Consider the following 21,628-nt stretch of genomic DNA (forward strand, 5'->3'; position numbering starts at 1 on the left):
CTCAGAACAGAGAGAAGTGTTTACACACACTGTACACACACTGTACACACACTGTACACACACTGTACACACACCAGCTGATATAAAATCACTGATCTAATAAAACTTAGGAAATATGATAGAGTGAACAGATTCAGATAGGTCAATAGGTCAGGGACTGACCAGGGCGATGCCTGTGATCAGAATGAGAAATGAGAAGGATTGTCCAGACCACCACACACACACACACACATGTACTGAGTGTATTTAATGTGTTTTAGACATTTTATGTAATGTGTTTTATTTTATTTTTTTCTTCTTTCAGGAATGGTTCCTCTTCCTGAGACAGCCATTGATTTCTCAGACTTGAGGTCTCAGTCCAGTCGTGTCAATGACAGGGTGAGGTCACACTTCACTGTCCACTGTGTCCAACTACATGCAGTACCTGCTGCTTCAGCTATATCAGAGAAGAGGTTAGGGTTAGACCTAAATCTGCTTTTTGGTAGTCTTTTCTGGGTTTTAATGAATACATTTACTTAGTAATGGTGATATTATAGAAGTTATAAAGGTGATGATATGGAGGTTATAAAGGTGATATTATGGAGGTTATAAAGGTGATATTATGGAGGTTATAAAGGTGATATTATACATTAAACAAATGTAAAGTAGAGCATCATGTCCATGAAAGAATATCAGAATTTTGCTATAAAGTAAATATTGGACATTGTTGTGTGATATTTCAGTAGGAAGGTTGTGGTTCATGGTTCTTCTGTTGGTTTGGTGTTTTGTAAGGCTTGTGAAGGCTGGACTGTGTGTAGCCGCTGTGAAACCTATCGTCCTCCTCGTGCACATCACTGCCGAGTGTGTCAGCGCTGCATCAGACGCATGGATCACCACTGCCCGTGGTCAGTCTCCGTCCGTCCTCACATTTAATCTGTTTTTAATCCCTTTGCTATTTTTTATCTCCAATCATTTTATTTATTGTGTATTTTTGTCTGAATGTTTGCTGTAATGATTTTTAGGATTAATAATTGTGTTGGAGAGCTCAACCAGAAGTACTTCATCCAGTTTCTCTTTTATACTGGTGAGTGTGAAGGGTTTGTTTAGTTTCTTTGGCTGTGATTTAGTTTACAGTAGTTTGCTCTACTGTAGGATGGAGTACTGGAACAGCGCTGACCATTCCATGCACGGGTTCGCCCGGAGAATAGAAAGTACAATGTTTCCAATAAAACTGTCTAAATGATTGGACAACATGACACTGGACACACGGTGGGGCCTCCTCTTTCCAGCCTAGACTGGTGTTGGACAGTCTGCTTGTTCATGTTGAGAGTACACATACTGTGAAAAAGTGCTCATAGACTTCATCCAGTGCCTCAGCTAAACACCAGCAGCACACTGACCCTCAGCCCTTTCACAGCGTTGGTAATGAATTAGGTAAAATGTTAAACTGTGTTTGAATAATTAAATAATAATTAAAGTGTTTTTTTTGTCAGAAAAAGTATTCAGGGCTTTGAGACACGAGTGACTGAGCTACTAGCCTGTATATAAGCCTGTGTGTTCAGATTGTAACAGATCCCAGGTGTGAGGTCTGCCACCAGGTAAGGGTCTGTAAAGATGAATAAAGCCACGAGACACGTGACAGAGTGGTCCAGGTTCCTTTCCTAGCTTTGGCCAGACTATATTTCTCAGATGTGCACTGGTATTCAAATTCACTTTTATTGCAGGATAACTACATCTCTCAGAACAAATTCTTCAGCATAACCCTCTTATATATACACACACTACCGCTCAAAAGTTAGGGATCACTCATAAATGTTATTGTTTTCCAATTAAACACACAGGCATTTGGTCTGAATAGAAAATATATCAGAAGAACAGGACATGCTGACAGGTCAGAGTTAGAAATAATGATTTTGATGGAAATGATGAATGTTTTCTTAAAACTTTGCCTTCATAAAAAAAACACCTTTTGCAGCAATTACAGCCTGGACATACTAGTGGTCAGTTTATCAAGATAATCTGATGAGATTTCACCCCATGCTTCCTGGAGCATCTCCCACAAGATGGACTAGCTGATGGAGTCTTCCTCCAGAGCTGAAATCAAGCTGAAACATGCAACTGATCCCAAACTTTTTAGCAGTAGTGTATATAAACAGGGTTGAGAGCAACACATTAACAGACACATAAACAGGATTTACACACATTTTCCGATTCATTTTTAACATGACAGGAGCCTCAAAGAAACATGTGACATGCTAACACCGGTCCCAGCTAGCTTAGCTACATGATTTTCAGTGTGCTGGTGCTATACAATCTCATCCCAAAATAAACAAAATAGACTTCTGAGAAAAGGTAAGCTGAAAAGAATATACACTCATGTTGTATAGAGTTTTTTCTATACACATGTTTGTGCCCCTCTAATTGATATTGACCTGTAAAGATCATGAGACATGAGAGATACCCTGCTGAGATCTAGTAATGGATTCTGTGTCAAATGTGGAGACAGGAAACTCCAAAAGAAACAGGGTCATTTTGTGCTAAATGAAATAAAACCATATATATATATATATATATATATATATATATATATATATATATATATATATATATATATATATATATGAATGTTTATTATATAGTAATTTTCTCAAGTTTAAGATTTATACACTTTCAATAATTAGAGTAATACAGTCAGGATTTAAGAAGCTTTGTTTATCATCTTTCATGTCTCCAAAGGCATGGCCAGCCTGTACTCCATGGCTCTGGTGGTGTCAGCGTGGGTGTGGAGGATACGGAATGAACTAGATGGAGATGAAGACAAAGGAGGAGAGGATGTTCCCAGCAAACACCTAATAGTGTAGGAACAATTAATGTTGGATTAGATTGATTAATTGTTTGGTTGGTTGATTGGACGGTTCATTTATTGGTTGGTTGGTTGAATGGTTGGTTGTTTTATTGATTGTTTGGTTAATAGGTTGGTTGGTTGATTAATTGATTGATTGGTTGGTTGGTTTGGCCAGTTCAGTGATTGGTTGGTTTGGCCGGTTCATTTATTGGTTGGTTGGTTTAATGGTTGGTTGTTTTATTGAGGCAGTGGTGGCTCAAGTGGTTAAGGCTCTGGGTCATTGACCGGAAGTTCAGGGGTTCAAGCCCCAGCACCGCCAAGTTGCCACTGTTGGGCCCTTGAGCAAGGCCCTTAACCCTCTCTGCTCCAGGGGCGCCGTATCATGGCTGACCCTGCGCTCTGACCCCAACCTCCAAGGATGGGATATGCGAAGAAAGAATTTCACTGTGCTGTAATGTATATGTGACAAATAAAGGCTGTTTCGTTTCGTTTCGTTTTTTGATTGTTTGGTTGATTGATTGGTTGATTTAAGGCCTGGTCACACTACAAGACTTTAACCGTCAGCAGATCGCTTTGCTGTTCAGACTACATGACTTCACTGTATGTCTTTTTGTCCTTGTGGTGTTCACACTACACGACGCTTCATAAATGATCCACAAGAGGGTGTCGCACACCACACCATCTGACAACAACTCTTGTCACTCAACGCCGTCCCCAAACCACGTTTTGTCATGAAAACAAAGGTGACAGGTGGATCCGGAAATGACGTGAGACTTTCGGTAGAGGTTTGTTTTAAAAATGGACGTCGGCAGGAGTCTCGCTCTAAATAAATGTTAATTTATTAAAATAAATGTTGTGTCCACACTATTTTTGAAGCCATGTTGCTGCTGCTGCTTTTCTTCCGGTGACCTCACCTCACTTGCTCTCTCATTGGCTGGAGGTCGTAGCTACAACTGACACCACGTGATGTGGAGTCGGCCGACCGTCCCAGATATTTAACATGCCAGATATCTGGATTTTGTCTGCGACGCGTCAGTGAGCCTCTTTGATGCGTCGTTGAGTAGATCACACAAAGATTGCTGAGTGCTGATCACCCGCTGATTTTCCCACGATCACTGACCGATCTGTCGGCCGGCTCGTTAATTTACAAATCGGGCTTAAAATCCTGTAGTGTGAACTAGGCTTTAGTTGTTTGGTTGATTGATTGGTTGATTAGATGTTTGTTGTTTTGTAGATTGACTGTTTTGTTGATTGATTGGTTGTGTTGTTGATTGGGTGGCTGGTTGAATGGTTGGTTGTTTTATTGATTGTTTAGTTGATTGATTGGTTGGTCGATTAATTGATTAATTGGTTGATTGATTGGTTGGTTGATTGATTGATTGGCTGGTTCATTGATTGGTTGGTTGGTTTAATGGTTGGTTGTTTTATTGACTGTTGGGTTGATTGGTTTGTTTGGTTGATTGACTCAATTGGTTAATTGATTTATTGATTGGTTGATTTAGTTGGTTTGTTGGTTGGTTGATTAGATGTTTGGTTTGTTGGTTGGTTGACTGATTGATTGGTTGGTTGTTTTGTTGATTGATTGTTTTGTTGATTGATTGGTTGTGTTGTTGATTGGTTGGCTGATTGATTAATTGGTTGTTTTGTTGATTGATTTTGTTGGTTGATTGTTTTGTTGATTGGTTGGCTGGTTGATTGATTGTTTTGTTGATTGATTGATTTGTTGATTGGTTTGTTAGTTGGTTGTTTTGTTGCTTGATTGATTGGTTGTTTTTGTTGATTGGTTGGTTAGTTGGTTGATTGGTTGTTTTGTTGATTGGTTGTTTTTGTTGATTGGTTGGTTAGTTGGTTGATTGGTTGTTTTGTTGATTGGTTGTTTTTGTTGATTGGTTGGTTAGTTGGTTGATTGGTTGTTTTGTTGATTGGTTGTTTTTGTTGATTGGTTGTTTTTGTTGATTGGTTGGTTGGTTGGTTGGTTGTTTTGTTGATTGATTGGCTGGTTGATTGGTTGTTTTTGTTGATTTGTTGGTTAGTTGGTTGATTGGTTGTTTTGTTGATTGGTTGTTTTTGTTGATTGGTTGGTTAGTTGGTTGATTGGTTGTTTTTGTTGATTGGTTGTTTTTGTTGATTGGTTGGTTGGTTGGTTGGTTGTTTTGTTGATTGATTGGCTGGTTGATTGGTTGTTTTTGTTGATTGGTTGGTTAGTTGGTTGATTGGTTGTTTTGTTGATTGGTTGTTTTTGTTGATTGGTTGGTTAGTTGGTTGATTGGTTGGTTGTTTTTGTTGATTGGTTGGTTGTTTTTGTTGATTGGTTGGTTAGTTGGTTGATTTGGTTGTTTTGTTGATTGATTGGTTGTTTTTGTTGATTGGTTGGTTGGTTGGTTCGTTTATTGATTGGTTGATTGATTGCTTGCTTGATTGATTGATTTATAATATCCTGGAAAAGAAGAATCATTTAGAATCAGTACTATTATACATACTATGTGATGTAAACCTATATTATTTATTGTTCTCTCTATATATTTGCTAAACATCTGGTGCATTGTTCCTTCTGTATGACAGGGCACATTACATCATCCTGTTAGTGGAGTCCATTCTGTTTGGTGTTTTTGTCCTGGTGATATTTTATGACCAGGTGTGTATCTTACCTTTGTATTTCATTATGGCATACACCCCAGTCACCTCCCTCCTCCCCAACACACACACACGTATGAGTTATACACACTGTGTAACCTTTTGCCATGAATCTGTTTCATTTTCCAGCTAGTGTCCATTATAACAGACGAGACTCCCATTGAGCAGATGAGGAACAGGCTGATGAAGGACAGACCCAACAGTGGGCAGTCAGTGCACACGACACACACCCGAAAACCTAAAGTGGCATTACTGAGGGAGGTGTTTGGAAGAGGTAAGTGTGTGTATCCTTCTGTAAGTTGTATGGATGGATAAATTAATTTACTTTTTTTTTGCAGTATTTTTGTCCTTTACTGGTCACGCTCATACGCAGATCACAGTTTAGATAAATAGATATACTTTATTGATCCCATGAGGGAAATTCTTGTTACAGCAACACACACAGAGCTTTAATAACTCAAATAAAACAAAATATAAATAATTTGTAAACAGATTGTGTTAATGCTTTGTGTAAATAACATTAAGAGATCAGTATTTGGTGGAATAACCCCAATCTGCATGAGTTTTAGCTCCATGATCTCCACCAGTTTCTCACATTACTGTTGGGGAACTTTATACCACTCTTTTTGTAAAAAGCAAACAGCTCAGCTTTACTTGATGGTTTTCAGTAGGGTTCACATCTGGAGATTGGGGAGTGCTCTCTTATTTTTTCCAGAGCTCTCTCTCTCTCTCTCTCTATATATATATATATATACCTACACACAGTTCTGCTTCAAAAGCTTGAACTTTTCTGTTCTCCATCTCCTACATCATTACCTGTCTGAGGGGGAAACAGAAAAAAACAGAGTGCCTTCCATGACTAGCTTTAAAGTAAATTACGCTACACATACACAATAACATACACAGAACATGAGCCAGTGAATTTCAGAAACATAATCATTAAACACTCTTACTTTAAAAAATTAAGGAGAGGCCTAAAAATCTCAGTGTTGTCAGCGGGTCTGATTAAAAACTACACTGAAGTCCATTTAAGATGCAGACCCTGACACTGCAGTCACGGCTTGTTGAAGAGCTTGTGGATGGGTTTGTGAGAAGAGAAGAAAGCAACTTTTCTACCTTTTATAACTTTTCTAAGTTTTTATGTGGTGGACTGCTGAATGGTCAGGAATCATGGAGAGAAGCATGGCCCTGCTCGGATTCCCTCACAGAATTTACTAATTGTAACCCCTGTTAAACATCACAAATATTTTGGTATAAATTTACACCGATCAGCCATTATATTATGGCCACCTGTCTAATATTGTGTTGGTCCCCCTTCTGCTGCCAAAGCAGCCCTGACCCGTCGAGGCATGGACTCCACTAGATCCCTGAAGGTGTGCTGTGGGATCTGACACCAAGATGTTAGCAGCAGATCCTTTAAGTTTTGCAAAATGGGGCCTCCATGAGATACTTTTGATAGATACTGACCACTGCAGACCGGGAACACCCCACAAGAGCTGCAGTTTTGGAGATGCTCTGATCCAGTGGTCTAGCCATCACAATTTGTCCCTTTTGGTCAAACTCGCTCAAATTCTTACGCTTGTCCATTTTTCCTGCTTCTAACATCAACTTTGAGGACAAAATGTTGACTTGCTGCCTAATATATCCCACCCACTAACAGGGGCCATGATGAGGAGATACTCAGTCTTATTCACTTCACCGGTCAGTGGTCAGAGAGTTATGACTGACCGGTGTATGTGATGTGTATTAAATGGAGATTCTGATCCTATGATGGTACTGTAATAATAAACTGTAATATTAAAGCTGAAGCTGAAGTTGAGACCGCTGCACTGCTGTAACAGCAATGTTCAATAATGTATTCTAATTCTAATAATTCTAATTTTCATTGTTGCAGTCCAGATGATTTTGTAAAGTTTATCCTTTTGTTAAATATCTTCTGTTTATAACTTTCCTGTGTTTTCTCAGGCTCGGTGCTGTGTTGGCTTTTACCGTTCCAGTCCTCTCCTCCGTCTGCTGGAGGAATCACTTACTCACCTGTTTCTGATTACGACGTGTAACGATGACCGCATCAGCATTCCTTTACAGTTTGGATGAAGGAAGGATGAATGTGTTTATAAAGGTTAGCACTGTGGGTCATGTAGTAGCTCTTAATCTGTGTACACTCACCAGTGTGACCATGTGGCCAGAGCTGTTCAGTGAGAAACTTTCTCTTTCTTTCTTTCTTTCTTTCTTTCTTTCTTTCTTTCTTTCTTTCTTTCTTTCTTTCTTTCTTTCTTTCTCTCTCTCTCTCTCTGTCTGTCTCTATCCATCATCATTGCCTTTCACTGGTTTACTTTTGCAAATAACAAAGAAATAGAGATGTTTAATTAAATATTAAAATATTGCATACATTTTTTTTAATATAAATTCTGTACCTAATCTAGACGGGCTGTAAGTATAATAGCTGCTGTGAGATCTGTTCCACCTTCACATCTGGAACATCTGAGAGGAGAGCAGCTCTGTTTAATGCAGGAAAAATGCAGCAGTTACGTCACATGGACTTTTGCCAGTGAAGGCTAAAGGAGTTATTTAACTTAAACACTAAGGCGTTTCCCGAACGCTTTGAGAATGCCTTTGACAAATGATGAACATATTTATCCCCATGGCTTCGGGAAGCTGTCGCGAGGTTGTGATGGACAATTAAATGGTCAACACCGGACGTGTTAGCGCCAGTTCATGGTGGGCGGGTCGCACCATTCCATGTGTGTTTATGAAGAAATGGTGATGATGCAGGAGATGTGTTGTAAATAAAGTTGAACAGTGTTCATTTCCCCTGTGTGTGGAGAATTTGGGACTCCATGTACGATATACTTGAATATAGGTTCTGTGAAGGTTTCAGGCATTTTTTTTTTTAGCAAACTCTATTGGTGTTGAAGTCCAGTAGGAGGCGTAGCAGCAGTATCTCTAACACCAACACTGTGTTAATGAACATCAGGCGGTCCTGTGGGATGAAGTCAACGTCATTGCTTGGCACTTAAACGATGTTAAGATAAACTAAACATTACTGACATCTATCGTGTGCTAAAAGTGTTTGTTTTTCATTTATATCTATTTATTTATTTATTTTTATTCAGTGATCTGTCGGTCACCTAGTTTTGAGTTTATAGGTGTTTTAAAATGTATATAAATGTATTTTATAGCATTCGGTGCAGGGAAACTGAGCGGTTATTACAGTGCTTTGAGTTTTCTTTGTGTACTTTGTGATATGTTTGTTCTGCTGTATGACGGACTGAAGGATGCTTGTACATGGCTAATGTTTACATTGATATTTATTGTACTTTATCCGTCTAAATGCTGCTGAATTAAAGGACATCTTTTAATATGATATGTTCGGCTCTGCGTTATTATTAAGTCAACAATATGCATATGTTGTGAAATGTTATCTTCAAAAATGTGACCAAAAAAAGGAGAGATCAGCACATTTTCCTGCTGGACACTGACCACAAGGCGTCTAAAATATGGTCTACTGTGAATAACGTCACATCCAATAACAGACACACCCCATATTAAAGTCCCAAACCTGACCGACAGTTTCAAATACAATGTGTTTTTGGAAATGTTTTTATGGGTTTAAATTCCCAAAGACCAGGAGATGACCACCACACCTGGACACTTCATAAGGTCAGCTTACACTTTTCTTTTCAGTTATTATTATCTCAGAGTGAAGTTCCAGTGTTTCTTGAGTCACCGAGCATCATGTGATCCTCCAACATTGCGAGGATGCTCTATCACTACCTCGGGGTCTGAAATGAGACAAGAAGAAACAATCAGATCCATATTTTGACACAAGGACATTATTTTACACTCAGTAGGTGCAAATGTGTAAAATGCACCAACTTCTGAAATACAGAGATAACTAGTGCATGTATACTGGGGGAAAAATCAGATGGGGTGTGGTAGAGAAAACAAGAAGAAAAAATAATATCAGAATTACACCAATAAACAATTCAAAATCTTCTAAGGAACCTTAAGCAACCAATTTGAGTTATGGCTGCCTGCCATCCTTGCTGCCATCTAGTGGCTAAAACATGCAGTTTTGTTTTTATTTTTCTCCTGGTGTATATCCTGTTCATTTTTTCTTCTTTGTTGTGCTGACAGTTGTAGAGTGTGTACAGGTATGCTGTGTTGTGTCAGTGTGTGTAGAGGTGTGATGCCAGTTTCCTGTATGACCACTGCCCTACCCCTGGTCAGAGTCTGGTCACTTGATGGTGCTCACTGATGCTGTGGATGGATCTGTGTGGACCAGGAGACAGCCATGGACAGAGCTACTTGGGGACTTTCACACCATCACAGATCTGCCATTTCATCTGTCAGCTTGTGACCGCAAGGAATTAGTGTCTATAATGACCTCAGAAACTACACTGACCTCATAGTTCCTCATGGGCCGTTGATTGTGGTTGTAGAAAGGACATTAATCAGTTACAGTTACATTATTTACTGTCCAGTGTCACCCAAATGAGGATGAGGTTCCCTTCTGAGCCTGGTTCCTCTCCAGGTTTCTTCCTCAGATCATCTCAGGGAGTTTTTCCTCACCACCTTCACCTCAGGCTTCTCATTAGGGATAAAATAGTTTAATAATTTATATTTTATTTATTTATTTTTCCTCTCCTTCTCTGTTTCTCTTCTCTGCTTTGTAAAAGCTGCTATACAAATAAATTGAATTAAATTGAACTGAAGTGATAAGAGGTATGATAGTGTCAGGTGTGCTGTGGTGTTTCGACATGTGTAGAGGTATGCTGAAGTGTGTAGAGGTATGCTGAAGTGTGTAGAGGTATGCTGAAGTGTGTAGAGGTGTATAGAAGCGTGTTCAGGTGTGTAGATGTGTGTGGTGCTTGTCTGAGGTGTGTAAAATAGATGTTTATAGATGTATTGTGGTGTGTAAAGGTTTGTTGATGTGTTGAGTTATTTATAATTGTGCTGAGGTGTGTAGAGATGTGTTGAAGTGTGAGTTGTGGTCAGGTGTGGTCAACTGAATTGTTCTGTATTTCACTCAAGATATTGTTATTGTTTAATCTTTAAATTGATTTGTGAATTATTAATTGAAAATGTTTATTATAACTGATAATCTTGAAAACTCAAATTTACGATTGCAAAATTACTCTAGTGCAAAAACAATGCAAGAGACAAAAAGTATTTCCTGTTTAAAGTGTACAGTTACAGGTGAACTTAATTTGATCTTCTCTACACTTCTGAATGCACATGTCCAACTGTTCAGTGTTTCAGTACTTTCTGCAGAACTTGCTGTTCTCTAACAAGGTGCTTAACGGCAAAATTCACAACTGGTGTTTGATCCATGAATCCACCAATAAATTTTCTGCTTCAATTAGAATTGGTATTTAAACAGTCCTCTTCATCATGTTGTTCACATTTTGACATCATGAGACCAAGACCACACCTAACAACTGATCAACAGAACCTCACCATTGTGAGGCTTCAAACAGGATGTTCTCAGAGGGAAGTGGACACTGAGCTTAGAGTGTCACAGAGTGTCATCAGCAGGTTGGGACAGAGATACAGAGAGACTGGAAGAGTCACAGAAAGGTATAGAAGTGGACGTCCTTTGGCCACATCCCACGTTGATGACCGCTTCATTGTGAACAGTGCCCTGCGGAACCAGATGATGAATGCCACTCAACTCCAGGCACATTTAAGGGAGGTGAGAGGAACCCAAGTGTCACGTCAGACCATTCGAAACTGTTTACATCAGCGTGGTCTGCGTGCTAGACGACCTGCAAGGGTACCTGACCACACCACCAGGCACAGACGTCGGGCCAGGGAGCATTTACGCTGGACGAGGGACCAGTGGGCCTCAGTGCTGTTCTCTGATGAAAGTTGATTCATGTTGAGCAGAAATGATGGACCCAACGATGTTGGAGACGTCAAGGAGAGCGCTATGCATCAGCCACTGTTGTGGTGGTGTTACAGTCTGGGCAGGTGTGTCTACTCAATACAGAACTGCCCTACATCTTGTGAATGGTACAGTGACAAGCCAATACTACTTGAATAACATCATTAATCCAGTCATTGTGCCCCTGCATGAACAACACAGGCCTAATTTCATCTTCATGGACGACAATGCTCCAGCTCATCGAGGTCGCATCATTAGGGAACGGCTGCTGGAGGCTGGGGTACCTCAAATGGAGTGGCCTGCACTTTCTCCAGACCCGAATCCCACAGAAAACCTCTGGGATCAGCCGAGTCGCCGTGTAGAGGCTCGTAACCCTGCACCCCAGAACCTCAATAACCTGAGGGCCGCCCTTCAAGAAGAGTGGAATGCCATGCCTCAGCAGACAATAAGTCAATAAGTCGACTCGTGAACAGCATGAGACGTCGTTGTCAAGCTGTAATTGATGGTCAAGGGACAGTTTGGGTGTAATGAAATAGATCATAGCAATGTCCAGTGATGTCCAAAGGGACAATGACTCTCCCTCTAAACTATATTTCTATATCAGTTTATATATATATATTATTAATATTATACTAATATTATTTACGTCATACTATTTTTCTTTTCCTGAAGTGTATATATATTTTTGGTTGACTCTGTATATATGAATTGTGAAAATGAAGCACTATTGTAAAAGAATTAAAATAACGGGATAAGAGCCTCTAGTGGACAGAGTCTAGTACTGCAGGAGTCAGGCCAAAACCATGTCCAGTCAATGGACTGATAAATGTAAAAATTTGTTGTGAGCCGTTTGAGCGTCACAAAATCATGAAACTAAGCAGAATCACAACCAGGTGTTCTTTCTATTTAAAATTTTTTGAAACATTAGGACTTTCCACTGTTAAGATATAAGAACATTAATATTTTTCTATTATGTCCTCACCATAGCAACATCATTCACAATATCACAAATTCCTTCACAGTTTCACATCAGCCATGTCCTGACATTATTCTCACTGATTTTCAACCAAATCAGGTGAAAGGAAGGGAGAAAATATTAGAGATTTCAAAAACTGACACACTTCCTGCTGCCAGTTGGTGGCGCTATGACTGACACTCACAGTTGTCCTCACAGAAAGCTGATCAGTGTGATCAGCTTTCAGTGCTTAACATAATCCTAAGGTTTCATGTAGATCACTTAATGTACACAGAAGTTATTAGCCACTTCCTGTTTCCTTTTATTCGCCATAAGTTTAAGGGCTTCTCATGGCTGAACCATTTGAGATCAAAAATCCCTCATCAACTTACATTATCAGTGTCTTGAGATCATATTAGCCTGGGTTTGGTGGCGGTTATATCAGTGTCGAGATCATATTAGCCTGGGTTTGATGGCGGTTGTATCAGTGTCTTGAGATCATATTAGCCTGGGTTTGGTGGCGGTTATATCAGTGTCGAGATCATATTAGCCTGGGTTTGGTGGCGGTTGTATCAGTGTCTTGAGATCATATTAGCCTGGGTTTGGTGGCGGTTGTATCAGTGTCTTGAGATCATATTAGCCTGGGTTTGGTGGCGGTTATAATAATGTCTTGAGATCATATTAGCCTGGGTTTGGTGGCGGTTGTATCAGTGTCTTGAGATCATATTAGCCTGGGTTTGGTGGCGGTTATAATAATGTCTTGAGATCATATTAGCCTGGGTTTGGTGGCGGTTGTATCAGTGTCTTGAGATCATATTAGCCTGGGTTTGGTGGCGGTTGTATCAGTGTCTTGAGATCATATTAGCCTGGGTTTGGTGGCGGTTATAATAATGTCTTGAGATCATATTAGCCTGGGTTTGGTGGCGGTTGTATCAGTGTCTTGAGATCATATTAGCCTGGGTTTGGTGGCGGTTATAATAATGTCTTGAGATCATATTAGCCTGGGTTTGGTGGCGGTTGTATCAGTGTCTTGAGATCATATTAGCCTGGGTTTGGTGGCGGTTATAATAATGTCTTGAGATCATATTAGCCTGGGTTTGGTGGCGGTTATAATAATGTCTTGAGATCATATTAGCCTGGGTTTGGTGGCGGTTATAATAATGTCTTGAGATCATATTAGCCTGGGTTTGGTGGCGGTTGTATCAGTGTCTTGAGATCATATTAGCCTGGGTTTGGTGGCGGTTGTATCAGTGTCTTGAGATCATATTAGCCTGGGTTTGGTGGCGGTTATAATAATGTCTTGAGATCATATTAGCCTGGGTTTGGTGGCGGTTGTATCAGTGTCTTGAGATCATATTAGCCTGGGTTTGGTGGCGGTTGTATCAGTGTCTTGAGATCATATTAGCCTGGGTTTGGTGGCGGTTGTATCAGTGTCTTGAGATCATATTAGCCTGGGTTTGGTGGCGGTTGTATCAGTTTCTTGAGATCATATTAGCCTGGGTTTGGTGGCGGTTGTATCAATGTCTTGAGATCATATTAGCCTGGGTTTGGTGGCGGTTATAATAATGTCTTGAGATCATATTAGCCTGGGTTTGGTGGCGGTTGTATCAGTGTCTTGAGATCATATTAGCCTGGGTTTGGTGGCGGTTGTATCAGTGTCTTGAGATCATATTAGCCTGGGTTTGGTGGCGGTTGTATCAGTTTCTTGAGATCATATTAGCCTGGGTTTGGTGGCGGTTGTATCAGTGTCTTGAGATCATATTAGCCTGGGTTTGGTGGCGGTTGTATCAGTTTCTTGAGATCATATTAGCCTGGGTTTGGTGGCGGTTGTATCAGTGTCTTGAGATCATATTAGCCTGGGTTTGGTGGCGGTTGTATCAGTTTCTTGAGATCATATTAGCCTGGGTTTGGTGGCGGTTGTATCAGTGTCTTGAGATCATATTAGCCTGGGTTTGGTGGCGGTTATAATAATGTCTTGAGATCATATTAGCCTGGGTTTGGTGGCGGTTGTATCAATGTCTTGAGATCATATTAGCCTGGGTTTGGTGGCGGTTATAATAATGTCTTGAGATCATATTAGCCTGGGTTTGGTGGCGGTTGTATCAGTGTCTTGAGATCATATTAGCCTGGGTTTGGTGGCGGTTGTATCAGTCTTGAGATCATATTAGCCTGGGTTTGGTGGCGGTTATAATAATCTCTTGAGATCATATTAGCCTGGGTTTGGTGGCGGTTGTATCACTGTCTTGAGATCATATTAGCCTGGGTTTGGTGGCGGTTGTATCACTGTCTTGAGATCATATTAGCCTGGGTTTGGTGGCGGTTATAATAATGTCTTGAGATCATATTAGCCTGGGTTTGGTGGCGGTTATAATAATGTCTTGAGATCATATTAGCCTGGGTTTGGTGGCGGTTATAATAATGTCTTGAGATCATATTAGCCTGGGTTTGGTGGCGGTTGTATCAGTGTCTTGAGATCATATTAGCCTGGGTTTGGTGGCGGTTGTATCAGTGTCTTGAGATCATATTAGCCTGGGTTTGGTGGCGGTTGTATCAGTGTCTTGAGATCATATTAGCCTGGGTTTGGTGGCGGTTATAATAATGTCTTGAGATCATATTAGCCTGGGTTTGGTGGCGGTTATAATAATGTCTTGAGATCATATTAGCCTGGGTTTGGTGGCGGTTATAATAATGTCTTGAGATCATATTAGCCTGGGTTTGGTGGCGGTTATAATAATGTCTTGAGATCATATTAGCCTGGGTTTGGTGGCGGTTATAATAATGTCTTGAGATCATATTAGCCTGGGTTTGGTGGCGGTTATAATAATGTCTTGAGATCATATTAGCCTGGGTTTGGTGGCGGTTGTATCAGTGTCTTGAGATCATATTAGCCTGGGTTTGGTGGCGGTTGTATCAGTGTCTTGAGATCATATTAGCCTGGGTTTGGTGGCGGTTGTATCAGTGTCTTGAGATCATATTAGCCTGGGTTTGGTGGCGGTTATAATAATGTCTTGAGATCATATTAGCCTGGGTTTGGTGGCGGTTATAATAATGTCTTGAGATCATATTAGCCTGGGTTTGGTGGCGGTTGTATCAGTGTCTTGAGATCATATTAGCCTGGGTTTGGTAGCGGTTATAATAATGTCTTGAGATCATATTAGCCTGGGTTTGGTGGCGGTTATAATAATGTCTTGAGATCATATTAGCCTGGGTTTGGTGGCGGTTGTATCAGTGTCTTGAGATCATATTAGCCTGGGTTTGGTGGCGGTTGTATCAATGTCTTGAGATCATATTAGCCTGGGTTTGGTGGCGGTTATAATAATGTCTTGAGATCATATTAGCCTGGGTTTGGTGGCGGTTGTATCAGTGTCTTGAGATCATATTAGCCTGGGTTTGGTAGCGGTTGTATCAGTGTCTTGAGATCATATTAGCCTGGGTTTGGTAGCGGTTGTATCAGTGTCTTCAGATCATATTAGCCTGGGTTTGGTAGCGGTTGTATCAGTGTCTTGAGATCATATTAGCCTGGGTTTGGTGGCGGTTATAATAATGTCTTGAGATCATATTAGCCTGGGTTTGGTGGCGGTTATATTAATGTCTTGAGATCATATTAGCCTGGGTTTGGTGGCGGTTATAATAATGTCTTGAGATCATATTAGCCTGGGTTTGGTGGCGGTTATATTAATGTCTTGAGATCATATTAGCCTGGGTTTGGTGGCCGTTGTATCAATTCGCTAGGAGGAGTATTTAAAATTCCATTGGGTGCGTTTTGCAAACAGCTCAAAATAACTCACTTCCTGTGGATTAGACTTAATGACATGAACAACAACGAAGTTGTTCAGTTCAATAAGATCTAAGTCTGTACCAAGTTGTACATGGATACGTGTAAGTGTGTATCAGCTATGCAGCGAGATTTTCCAGGGGCACTGTGACGTGTGTATGCCACGCCCAGGGCCGAGCCACAGTGACCTCCTAATGGCCGCAGATTCCAACCTGTCTGCTGATTTTCAAGAGTTTTTGAGCATGTTAAGGGGTCCAGGTTAAGGTTGAGAAATAAATAAATAAATAAATAAATATGAAATTCTAATGAAAACAATAGGGCTTTGGCACCTACGGTGCAAGGCCTCTGGCCTCTGTCCTTGCTCCTTCGGTGCTCGGGCCCTAAATATAGAAGTGAAAAAAATGGCTTCCCAGTAGCGCTCAGATTGGATTTTAGCTTATTAATTCACTAAAAAGTAAAGCTTACCTTTATCACTTTTTGCCTGAGTAAGCTCTGATTGGATAGTAGCTTTCTGTACTTCTCACTTATTTGCTGCAACTCTTAAAACACAAGGCATGGAGTAGAAGAGGTTTAGTTCAATAAATCAATAAATAGTTCTTGTGTGCTTTATGTTCACATCTACAATACACCACTTCTATTTAAAAGAAATAGCATCTTAAAAATACAATTTTTTTGTTTAAGCACATATAGCACGTTGTGTAAGTCATCATGCAGCATGAACACCGGTTCTCACGTTATCGCTAAAGGAATTGGTCAAGGATTTAAGGAACTGGATCAGGATTTTTTCCACTCACTGGAGCGCCTCAGGGCTGTGTGCTCAGTCCATTGCTGTTCATTCAGCTGACTCACGACTGTGCAGCAATGCACAGATCGAACCACACCATCAAGTTCTCTGATGACACGACCGTGGTGGGTCTCATCAGCAAGAACGACGAGTCAGCATACAGAGAGGAGGTGCAACATCTAACAGCCTGGTGCAGAGCCGACAACCTCTCCCTGAATATCAACAAGACCAAAGAGATGGTTGTTGACTTCAGGAGAGCACAGTGTGACCATTCTCCACTGTCCATCGATGGCTCCTCGGTGGAGATCGTCAAGAGCATCAAATTCCTTGGTGTCCATCTGGCGGAGAACTTCACCTGGTCACTCAACACCAGCTCCATCACCAAGAAAGCCCAGCAGCACCTCTACTTCCTGAGGAGGCTGAGTAAAGCCCATCTCCCTCCCCCCATCCTGACCACCTTCTACAGAGGGACCATGGAGAGCGTCCTGAGCAGCTGCATCACTGCCTGGTTTGGGAACTGAACCGTCTCAGATCACAAGACCCTTCAGGGGATAGTGAGGACAGACACACACCCCTCACACACCCCTCACACACACTCTTACACACCCCACACACCTCTCACACACACTCTTACACACCCCACACACCCCTCACACACACTCTTACACACCCCACACACCCCTCACACACACTCTTACACACCCCACACACCCCTCACACACACTCTTACACACCCCACACACCCCTCACACACACTCTTACACACACTCTTACACACCCCACACACCTCTCACACACACTCTTACACACCCCACACACCCCTCACACACACTCTTACACACCCCACACACCCCTCACACACACTCTTACACACCCCACACACCCCTCACACACACTCTTACACACCCCACACACCCCTCACACACACCCCTCACACCCCTCACACACACTCTTACACACCCCACACACCCCTCACACACACCCCTCACACCCCTCACACACACTCTTACACACCCCACACACCTCTCACACACACTCTTACACACCCCACACACCCCTCACACACACTCTAACACACCCCACACACCCCTCACACACACTCTTACACACCCCACACACCCCTCAGACACACTCTTACACACCCCACACACCCCTCACACACACCCCTCACACCCCTCACACACACTCTTACACACCCCACACACCCCTCACACACACCCCTCACACCCCTCACACACACTCTTACACACCCCACACACCCCTCACACACACCCCTCACACCCCTCACACACACTCTTACACACCCCACACACCTCTCACACACACTCTTACACACCCCACACACCCCTCACACACACTCTTACACACCCCACACACCCCTCACACACACTCTTACACACCCCACACACCCCTCACACACACTCTTACACACCCCACACACCCCTCACACACACCCCTCACACCCCTCACACACACTCTTACACACCCCACACACCCCTCACACACACCCCTCACACCCCTCACACACACTCTTACACACCCCACACACCCCTCACACACACTCTTACACACCCCTCACACACTCTTCACCCTCCTGCCATCTGGAAAGAGGTACCGGAGCATTCGGGCCTCACAACCAGACTGTGTAACAGTTTCTTTCCTCAAGCCATCAGGCTCCTCAACACCCGGGACTGAACTGTTCTACACTCTCTCTCACACACACACACTCACACACTCTCACTCAGGACTGAACTGTTCCACACTCTCTCTCTCTCTCTCTCACACACACTCACACACTCTCACTCAGGACTGAACTGTAAACTAACTCTCTGTCTCTCTCACACACAGATACACACACTCTCTCTTGACTGTATGGACACACACACACACACATAATTTATACTGTTCACTACTTACTGCACTACCTCTACCTGTCATCCGCTGCTATAGTTATATTTATGTTTATTCTATTTGCACTACCTCAAGTGCTGCTGTGTATTTTTGCACAATACTTTTTTTTTTTTACTTTTACATCATCTCACTTTATCTATTTTATTTCACTTACATTCCAGTACACGTTCTTTTATTTCCTTTCAGCGCTAAGTGTCCTGTGTTCTTTTGTGTTGTCTTTATTGTATTTATTGTCTTTTTTGCACTGTCTTGTCTATGCTCTGTTTGCACCTAGCTGCACACTGTGCACTTTACGTGGCTAAGACAAACTTCTGTCCTAGCTCTGTGGTGTTGTTTGTTGTTTTGTGCTGAACTTGTTGTTGTATGTTTATGTAGCACCAGGTCCTGGAGAAACGTTGTTTCATTTCACTATGTACTGCGCCAGCTATATGTGGTTGAAATGACAATAAAGCTTCTTGAATCTTGAATCTTATCCAGCATGCTTTTTTCCCCCAGCCTCCTCTGATTATTTGGCCATTGCTGGGCTTGAAAATCATGGGTATGCAGCCATGCCGAGGGTTGAACAGACGCTTGCAAACTATCTCTCCTCTACGTTTCTGGCATGGAGGAAGCCTGCGCTCCCTTCCAAGCCGTGTAGAGTCATTTCAGCCCTCGTGGGGAAGGCCACCAGGGCAAGCAGGGCAAGCTGGTGTGTCCCTGCAGGCCTAGCAGGCTGACCTGCTGTACGAGCTCGACTGTGGTGAGGAATTTAAGCCTGAGTCTCTGAGCTACACTAAATCACAAATCTCACACTCCGTGCCACAAAGCAGATGTCCCGTGCCATAGGCCATTCTATAGCTACGTTAGTTGCCATGGAAAGGTACCTGTGGCTTAACTTAACAGGGATTTAGGACAGAGATAAGTCCTTTCTCCTGGATGCCTGGATTTTGCCTCAGGGCCTGGTTGGCGACGCAGTGACTTCGCAGTGACGGTGACGGCCGTCAACCAGCATCAAGAGGTGAAGTGTCAGTGTCAGGAAATTTATCCCTCGCCGCAGTGGGCAGCCTGGGACGTCTTCCAGCCTTTCTAGAAGTGTCCTTCCTAGGATGGTTTCTCCTACCTCCTGCCCCACCACCTCTAGGGGGTCAGTAGGGTCTGCCCTCGCTCCTTTTTCCTGCATAAATCTATCCCCCTAGTCTGCACCTGCCAGCTCGCTGTTTCAGGGCACTGGGGAGTTCAACGTGAGGTTGACAAATCTTTCAGACAACCTGGCAGCATGGAAACTTCTGCCAGGTGTCTCTCAGTGGGTGCTAGATACTGTAAAAAAAGGGTACAGGATCCAGTTCGCCACCCATCCTCCTCCGTTTCAGAGAGTATTGACCATTGTTGTTGGCAAACACCAAACCATGTTCCTCGCTTCTGAGAAAAGGGGCCACAGAACATGTTCCCCTACCAGATCGGGACTCATGCTATTACAGCTGGTATTTTGTCGTTCCCAAGAAAGACATGGAGCTGCATCCAATATTGGACCTGTGGGCTCTGAACTGTGCACTGAAGATGTTCAAGTTCAAGATTGACACTCAAACTTAAAGAGGAAAGGACCGGGGTGATGTGTGCTTAAGAGCCATGCTTCAGCGTTCTGAACCAGCTGTAGGCAATAGGGAGAGGACTGGGTAATGCCTAAATAAAGAGTATTAGAGTAATCCAATCTGGAACTTATAAAAGCATGAATAGCTTTTTCCATGTCTTTCATCAAAATAAAAGGCTTCATCTTTGATAACAGAGTTATCAAGAAGCTTGTTTTTACAACTGAGGTTACTTGCCTAGCAAAATGCAAATTGTTGTCAAATATAAGGCCTAGGTTTCGCACCTCGATTTTAAAGTCTTATAGACCATTTCCTTCAGCTTCTCGTTTGCCTCCAGAATTGCTTCGATCCCGAAGCTTCTCCTGAAAGGCTTCAGTAACACCGCCATCATACTGTCACGATTTTAGTGCACGCAACTGCAAACTTCAGCCTTGTGACCTTTGAAGAACGAAAATCAGCTTGTTGAATATGAAATGTGATCAGTGACATGACAACATGTTCAACCAAATGAAACAGGTTACTGAACTCTGCTGTGGTTCAAACCCAGTTTTAAACAATCCTTGAGCCACATGATGTGATGATTACAGCAGCATCAGTTAACTCTTCACATAAGAATGAATAAGACTGCTCTAAATAACTGTAGAGATTTACACACATGACTGAATCTTACCATTTCAATAAAGACGATAGAATATTACACAATACACCGATTCATCTCTTCATTATTCAGGTCAATCGCTCATATTTACATCCTACTCATTCTTCCTTATTCTCACACTCTTACCTTCTTTGACATGCCCCTGGTCACAGCCTTCCATTCCCTTTAAACACACACACACACAGTGAATGAAAAATCAGCATCTAATCACTTATTCAGGGGTAAATAAAACTGAATAAAACATTACTGAGAGTCAGAGATGGATCATACTCATCACTCAGGTGAAGAACGAGGTCCATGATGTCCCTGAAACACCTCGGTCTCTGGTGAGATGTTCTGTTTCTCTTCTTCTCACTCATCTGTAAAGAGCACATGGAGTTCATTAGTCAGTGATTTAACTGAGAGATTTTAATAATTACAACAGTGAGCATACATTATACATATTCTGTTTCAGTCCCAGAAACTAAATAATCACCATCCAGTTTCTGTTTGAACCGATTCACTGATTCACATGCACCTGACTAACCTTTGAATCACGAGAGTATGAATTCTCCACTCCTTGCTTTATCTACAAAAACACAAACAGATCATTATTAAAGTAGACTCTCTTTAAAAAATATTCAGCTGTAAGAAAG

At 41.9% G+C, this 21,628-nt stretch overlaps 2 protein-coding genes across 4 annotated transcripts in view; both read left to right on the forward strand.

Annotated features, from left to right (window-relative positions):
* Positions 1-8,822, forward strand: part of zgc:77880 (zf-DHHC domain-containing protein) — a 16,231-nt gene extending 7,409 nt beyond the window's left edge. Inside the window, exons 3-9 of one of the 3 annotated variants that reach the window (XR_009203617.1) lie at positions 305-452; positions 772-884; positions 2,716-2,836; positions 5,387-5,459; positions 5,588-5,732; positions 7,424-7,577; positions 7,882-8,822. Coding sequence is in view for 2 of the 3 variants with exons in the window: in XM_058379947.1 (XP_058235930.1) it covers positions 305-452; positions 772-884; positions 2,716-2,836; positions 5,387-5,459; positions 5,588-5,732; positions 7,424-7,515 (692 nt within the window). In the remaining variant the exon portion in view is untranslated. Of the gene's footprint in view, positions 1-304; positions 453-771; positions 885-1,001; positions 1,064-2,715; positions 2,837-5,386; positions 5,460-5,587; positions 5,733-7,423 lie in introns of all 3 variants that reach the window. The other 2 variants (XM_058379948.1, XM_058379947.1) reach the window with 2 other exon arrangements.
* LOC131346497 (lecithin retinol acyltransferase-like) overlaps positions 1-21,628 on the forward strand; it is a 155,816-nt gene that overhangs the window by 77,274 nt on the left and 56,914 nt on the right. The gene's annotated exons all lie outside the window — the stretch shown is intronic.

The sequence above is a fragment of the Hemibagrus wyckioides genome, linkage group LG26 (assembly GCF_019097595.1).
Source record: "Hemibagrus wyckioides isolate EC202008001 linkage group LG26, SWU_Hwy_1.0, whole genome shotgun sequence".
Classification (NCBI taxonomy): Eukaryota; Metazoa; Chordata; class Actinopteri; order Siluriformes; family Bagridae; genus Hemibagrus; species Hemibagrus wyckioides.